This window comes from Lipophrys pholis, assembly GCF_963383615.2.
Source record: "Lipophrys pholis genome assembly, chromosome: 14".
NCBI classification, from domain to species: domain Eukaryota; kingdom Metazoa; phylum Chordata; class Actinopteri; order Blenniiformes; family Blenniidae; genus Lipophrys; species Lipophrys pholis.
Window position 1 is genome coordinate 2,375,590 of NC_137633.1, and position 7,500 is coordinate 2,383,089.

Sequence of the window (7,500 nt, forward strand, 5' to 3'; positions counted from 1 at the left end):
TTGATGGAGGTGCAGAACGAAGACCCAGATGAACATAACTATTAATCCCCTGATGATGGTGCCGCCCACTCCGGTCCACTATATATATATATATATATATATATATATGTTTATTTATCATAACTGTTTCATCTAATCACCACCAGTAAACAACCTAAAGATAGAAAACGTCTGTGATCAGCTGAGTGGTCGTGTCGAGACTCTGTACCCAGAACCTCAATGAGCTGATGATGCCGTTCCTCAGCAGACAAGTCGTGAACAGCAGGAGACGTCGTCTTCACGCTGGACTTTGACATTGTTTCCATGATTTTACCTCCACTGTTGTTTGCTTTGTTTGTTTCATGCCGTCCTCCATGATCACACTCACACACACACACACACACACACACACAGGTGTGTATCCACTCAGCTGTGCACCCGCTGACCTCCTGTCTTCCTGCTCCGCATCAGGACTTCCATCTGAACCACGTGTCGATGGACGAGGGCTCGGGGGCGGAGCCACCGCCCACCGGCGCCAGACCGAAGAAGAAGAGCCGCAAGACCTACGACCTGACGTCTGCGGACAAGTTCTGGCAGAAACACAAGGGCAGGTGAGGAGGAGGGGGATGAAGAGGGTGGTGGGGTAGGTAGAGGAGGAGGACAGGTGGGGGGAGAAGGAGCAGGGGTGTAGGAGGGGAACGAGGAGTGGAGACGAAGGTGGAAAGGAGGAGGTCCCAAAACATGGATTATTTTCGTTTGGGATAATTTACTCCTTTTTCTTTCTTTCCGGTTTAAAAATACAGTGGATGAACGTAGAAGTGGATTAAAATTCCTTCAAGAAGACGACTAAACTAAATCAAATATCAAAATGAATGTGAAAGCCAGATGAAACGTAAAGGTGGTGTGTGTGTGTGTGTCAGTCCTTTCCCTGAGGTGGCGGAGTCGGTTCAGGAGGAACTGGACACGTATCGAGCTCAGGAGGACGAGGTCAAACGTCTGAAGAGCATCATGGTGAGACTCACACACACAAGCAAAGATTGATTGATCAGAAGACGACCTTAACGTGTGTCACGTTAATTGATGGATTCCTGCTCTCTGAACGTTTTCAGGGTTTAGAGGGAGAGGATGAAGGAGCCATCAGCATGTTGTCTGACAACACCGCCAAGCTCACCTCCGCCGTCAGGTACCGAGCGCCTCTTCGGGAAGTGGCGACCTGATTGATTGATTGATTGATTGATTGATTGATTGATTGATTGAAATGTTTATTTTGAATAAGGTACAAAAACAATAAGAAAAAAAGAAAAGAAAATTAACAACAAAGTTTTCCTCTCAAATAAATAAATAAATGAATAACAGTAATAATAATATAAAATAAATCAAGAAAGACATCGTCAGATGAGTTTTCGAAAAGGAGTGAGAAGAAGTAAAAATGTATTTACTCTCACCCCTTGTCACAAGTAAATAATATAATTACTTCCTTCCATCTCTTACGTACATAGAATATATATACATACACGTCCATTCATACATATCTACAGACATAAACACCTGTACCCACACACAAGCCCACAGTGCAAGGAAAGAATAGAACAATATAAATAACCAAAAGAAATGACCAGACATTTGCCCCTAAAAATAGCCTAGTGATTGGCCACACCTTCTTCCTCGTACCTTTTGAAAATCATATTTTTATATAGCATTTTAAACTGTCTCATGTTTGGACCTCTTGACCTTGTTGGTGTAACTGGTTGTTGTTGTTTGTCCGCAGCTCGCTCCCCGAGCTCCTGGAGAAGAAGCGACTCATCGACCTGCACACCAACGTCGCCACCGCCGTGCTGGACCACATCAAGGTGCGGCGCCCGGCTCACGACGCCCGAGGCTGAAACCAGAGTGGAACTGATGTTTGTTCTCAACCGTTTTTCTCCTCAGAGTCGGAAACTGGACGTTTACTTTGAATATGAAGAGAAACTGATGAGCAAATCGACTTTAGACAAATCACTGCTGGATATCATCAGTGACCCAGACGGTACTGAACACACACACACACACACACACACACACACACACACACACACACACACACACACACACACACACACAGTTAGGTAAACTATTTCATTGTTTCTAACTTCGTGTTTCTCAGCCGGGACTCCAGAAGACAAGATGAGACTTTTCCTGATCTTCTACATCACAGCGCAGCAAGCTCCTTCAGAGGTACAACATCTAACTACACATCGTCTACACAACATGTACATCTTGTCTACACAACGTTTATACGTCAATCTACACAACATCTGCACACAAAATACATAGAATCTACACTAACGACACACCGTCAGCACATATGCACAACATCTACTGAATATCTTTACACACTCTACACATATTTACACAAACTACACAAACTATACACCGGCAACACAACAGCTGCACACAAAATACACAACATCTACTGAATATCTTTGCATAATCTACTTATAATCTACACATAAACTACACAACATCCAAACATGTACACATTGTCTACACACCATTTAGACACCGACTATACAACACCTGCACACAAAAATACACAGTATCTACACCAACTACACGCCATTTAATCTAAATATCTACTGAATATCATTGCGCAAGCTACACAAACTACACACCATCGTCTACACAACATCAACACAAAAACTCCACACCATCTGTACATAATCTGAGCAGCAGCCTGAGATCCTGCTCGGCAGCCTTCAACATGATTGAGGCTGTTTTCAGCAGCTTCACGGCTCCAGAGAAGTTTCCACTGGTTTCTGGTTTGTCGGTTTTGGTTTTATGTTTTCTGGATTGAAGTGTCGCCTCCACTTTCTTTCTTTCCTCGTTAAAGCAGAATTAGAAATGACGCAGACGGTTTTAAACACAACCATCACAACAACCACTCCGAAGGTTTTTTTTTTTTTTTTTTTTTCCAACCAAGGTGTTTTCTCTTTTCCCGTCTCTGTGTTGTGACCAGCGTTTCCAAACCGCCGTCGTGATGTCAGTCTGCGTTATTGAAGTTGATGTTGACCAGGCCGCGCTGTCGCCGCCTGGCCCTGATGCCTCTCTTGTTTCCCTGAAACGAACCTGAAGGCCGGAGCGCCGCTCGGGCTGCGACTCGGTGTGACGTGCGCTCGGTGGCTTTGGCGGTTTTAGTGCGATAATGAAAGCCGGAGGAGGCCCGGTGACTCCGGGGCGTCTCTGTGTCATCCTCCTGCGGTTTTGAAGAAAAGTCGAGGCTCTGCGGAGGAAATGAAAACCACGACGGCGAACAAAGAGTCCACTCTGCTCCGTGTGTGTGTGTGTGTGTGTAGTGTTTGTGTGTTTGTTGTGTTGTCAGGCCACGCTGAGCTCACTGCACTTTTGTTTTCAGATATTTGCCAGTAATCCTAATGGGAGGCAGAAAACACGACGGTCGAAGCAATAATAAAAAAAAAAAAGGCTTTCCGTAGAGACGCTGACGTGCTCGTTAGATAATCCATCAGATTTGTGGTTACTCTGATTACTCTGCTTTGGCTTTCCTCGGCCATCAAGCTCATTTGAGGGCCGACTTTGTTGTAACAGAGCTTCTTGGTAATACATTAGTTATTCCTTGAAATCCTGTTTATTACCATTCTTAAATGCTGCCGCGTTGATCAAGAACATGCATTTGTTGGATGCGGGTTTGGTGCCGTTACAACGAACCAAAAAGTCACTTTCTGAGAAAAAGGGCAGTTTGCAGCTTTTCAGCTCATCACAACGCTGCGTGTCGGAAAACGTGACGTTCGAGCGGCTCTGCTCTCTTAGCGTTGGAGTGTAAAGAAGCTCCTCGTGTCGTCGTTAATACACAAGAAGTTTGTGACTTCACAGTTTTAGAATGTGTTGCAGTTGAAGGCATAGAGGCTTTTTGAAAAGAACCGATTCTGAGTTTCACTAGATAAACTAGATAAACCTGAATTTAGTTATAGGTTCAGTTTTTTTCTTCTTCTAACACTCAACGGGCAACGTCATACTTTAAAATCATCGCCCGGCTCGTTCTTCACTTCCAAAACTGAAACGCATCGTAATTTTAAATTGGTTCACTTTTCATGCTTCAGAAATCCGTCACCCTCTAAATGTTGTAATTGACTTTTCTCGATGTAAAAGTATTTCCAATGTTAAATACTGCATGGTTCTGTGAGTATTTGGTTGGTAGGTTCACGCAACCAGCTTTATTTGTTCTAATCACACTCTTCTGACGTTTAACTTTAGTTTCTATATTTGTTTTATGTACGTGTCATTCACAGGGTCAGTGCAGTACAAGACAAAGTTTTCAAGCAGAAACGTAAAACTTTTTAAGGGACCATGTACAAAAAAACAATCATTTTCTATTTTCTCTTTGTCAAGAACAAAAAAATAAATAAAATCTTAGGAAAAGACGCTTCGTAGCAGATTTTAGCCGTAGCCAGTTTCCATCTGCAGTCTCCGTAGAACTTAGGTAGAACTTTTGGAAAGCGGTGCGACTGAATCTCCGTGGAAACGGGGGGGAAACAAAACTTCTCTGAAATGCTGCCACTGCGCTCGAGCACCACAACTATAATAAATACTTCTTCTGCACATGCTCAAGTAAATAGACGTTAACAATAACGGCGGCCTCCAGAATCATGAATCCTAGAATTTGTCGCAAAATTATGTTTGGTGAAGAAGATTTACCAGTTTTTTAACGATACTGACTCACCTGACGCACGTTGATCACTAAAGTGGCACCGAATGGGAATGAAGAAGCTTTTGAACGATATGGAATTTATGATCAAGATGCTTTTTCTACCAAAACCCATTTTTTCTTTCCTGTTTGTGGTGTTTACATTTTCAACCACAGTCCTGAAACCAAACGGTCCAACAATCGTCTTTTTAACTACTTTGAAACCGGCGTGGATTCCTTCTGGAGACGAGCGTCGGAGCGTCTCAAGCCTCATCGACATGGGTTTTGGAGAGGCCAGCGCCCCAAAGTGCTTCGGCAGATGGTTTGAAGTCATCTGGCGTCCTCGTCTCCAGAAAAACCTCAGCATGGTGATCGATAGCTGCGTCCTGGACCCGCCGCCGTATTTCAGCTTTCATCTGGAGCAAACAACAGCGGCGAGCCAAAGTCTCCCTCAGAAAACAAAGACCCGGTGCGAGTGAAAGGGGAACACAGCTGGATCGGGTTTTACTCTCATCCGCCACGACCTGACGGAGCCGCAGAGTCTTATGAGTCTGCAGAGGAGATGAACCCGTCTTTCATCAACACAAGTAGCTGAATTCAACTTGGATTCTTTTTTTCTTTCTTTTTTTTATAAAAAGGTCCGTGAGTCTAAAAAGTAGCTTCAAACCAGCTTTATCAAGGAGCTCAAATTCACAACAGGCGTTTGATCCGCCAGAAAATCAATAAATGTCCTCCTTCAATTAGAGCCGGCGTTCAAAGAGTCCTCCTCGTCATGCTGTTCGCATTTTGACCTCATGAGACCAAGATGGCGCCGAACAACCGATCGACAAGAACAACGGACTTCGGACAGGAAGTTATCAGACAGAAGTGGACTTCCTCTAGTCCAGCAGAATACAAATGGTCCCCCCTCCGGGTGATTAGCACCAGTTTATTAACGTGTCATTACTGGTCTGTCTCTTTCCTGCCTCCCTGCCCCCGGGGGTCCCCCGACTCTGGGGCTGATGTGCTGGGGTTTCATTTCCATGAAAACACACACACACTCGCCCTCACGTGGCTCTCCGGTTGTGTAACGGCCTCCCGCCGAGACGCCAGTTGGAGGAAACGGCGGAGATGGTCCAGAATACGTCACCTCCCACAAACTGAGCGGGGATATTTTGAGACTAATGAGGTTAAGCAGCAAGGGGGGCGGGGGAGGGGGGAGGGGGGCGCTTCACTTCACTTCCAACTCAACTTTTCCAAATTGCAGGTGGAGCTTCACGTTTCAGTACAAAGTGTAGAAATCCACGTGTACGTCCATGATTGAACGAGAAAGCTCCGCTCACCGTCGTCTCTGTGTTTCAGTCGGACCTGGAGCAGTACAAGAAGGCTCTGATGGACGTGGGCTGTGACCTTTCACCTCTCAACTACATCAAACAGTGGAAGTGAGTGTCCCACTGTGTAGAAAGTCTTAACTTTGTTTAACCAACCATTTAACGCTCAGTGGAATATTTTTGACGGTGGAAAATTCAACTCTTATTTTATTTGAGGATAACTGAATAAAAAAGTTCAAATATTCCTATAATGCACCATAAAACTATTTCAAACGCAGTTTTAAAGTGTGACGCTGACTAAAATCACACATGAAATCACATGATAGAGCTCTTTCTTCTTTTGTTTTGAGTGTCTTTTCACATTTCAAGGAAACTTAAAAATGCCAAAGGGGTCAAATGCAACAGTGATGATCAAAAGTTTAACGTCAAAGTACCTCAAGTTATCATAAGTGTCATAGATTCTCAAATTGCTATACAGCAAAACCTTTTAAACGTGAATTTCAAATTGGAGAAATGATGTTTACGTGTCCAATAAAGGGTTTCCTGCTTTGCTTTCTTTGTTCAGAGCGTTTACCAAGATGGCCGCCACTCCGGCGAACTACGGGAACAGCGGAGTCAAACCCATGGGGTGAGTTCTGAACGGTTCTTCTTTTCCTTTTTTTTTTTTTGTCTTTTGAAATTCAATAAGACTTGAAATGGAGTTTTTCACTGCGGAACCTGCTGCCAGTCTGTGGTCGTCGCTCGGAGACGAAAAAAAAAAAAAAAATCCGAGTTGTGTCTCACTGATGTCAGATTCAGTCCGTCACATATTTCACACACAGCTCATGTCTGTTCCTCCAGATGTGGGGATTAGTTCTTCTACGTGAAGCTCGTGTTATTATGGAAACGTTTCTCAGACCACCAGCCTAACCTCCTCCTCCTCCTCCTCCTCCTCCTCCTCAGGCTCTTCTCCAGAGTGATGAACACCGGCTCTCAGTTTGTGATGGAGGGTGTGAAGAATCTGGTGCTCAAACAACACGTGAGTTCAACGTCCACGAGCTGCTCTTTTTAACCCCTTCATTTCACCAAGACGCCACCGTGTTATTTCCGCTCGTTAACGTCTCTATCGCCGTCTCTATCGCCGTCTCATACTGCCAAACAGTGGACAAGCCCCGCCCACACAGGGAGAACATGCAAACTACACGCTCTCACGCTGCCGGCCAATCAGAAGCGTCGATGAATACAGACTCATTTCAGCCAATCAGCTGCTCACGTTGGTCACCATGGTGATTTGTGTGTATGTTTTCATGAAAAACCCAACTGGTGGCCTGTTTGTTTGTTTGTTTGTTTGTTTGTTTGTTTTGTGTCCCGTCCGACGAGCGGTGAGATGTATCTGAGCGAGGACAGTTTGATTCATCGCAGCGTGGACGACGGTCGTTCAGACCTTAACGGGGCGAGACTGGCAGGAACAGACACTCATTTATAACCGTCGTCCACAAGCGGCGAGGCGCCGTCTGTTTTCTTCATCCTACGACGACGCTACAGTCCAACTCT

The 7,500-nt window shown here is 44.8% G+C and overlaps 1 protein-coding gene across 1 annotated transcript in view; it reads left to right on the forward strand.

Moving 5' to 3' along the window:
* scfd1 (sec1 family domain containing 1) overlaps positions 1-7,500 on the forward strand; it is a 15,195-nt gene that overhangs the window by 4,496 nt on the left and 3,199 nt on the right. The window contains exons 11-19 of the mRNA XM_080480649.1: positions 451-590; positions 900-990; positions 1,089-1,162; positions 1,748-1,829; positions 1,909-2,005; positions 2,123-2,193; positions 5,999-6,078; positions 6,533-6,595; positions 6,910-6,985. Of these exons, the coding sequence (XP_080336775.1) occupies positions 451-590; positions 900-990; positions 1,089-1,162; positions 1,748-1,829; positions 1,909-2,005; positions 2,123-2,193; positions 5,999-6,078; positions 6,533-6,595; positions 6,910-6,985 (774 nt within the window). The remainder of the gene's footprint in view (positions 1-450; positions 591-899; positions 991-1,088; positions 1,163-1,747; positions 1,830-1,908; positions 2,006-2,122; positions 2,194-5,998; positions 6,079-6,532; positions 6,596-6,909; positions 6,986-7,500) is intronic.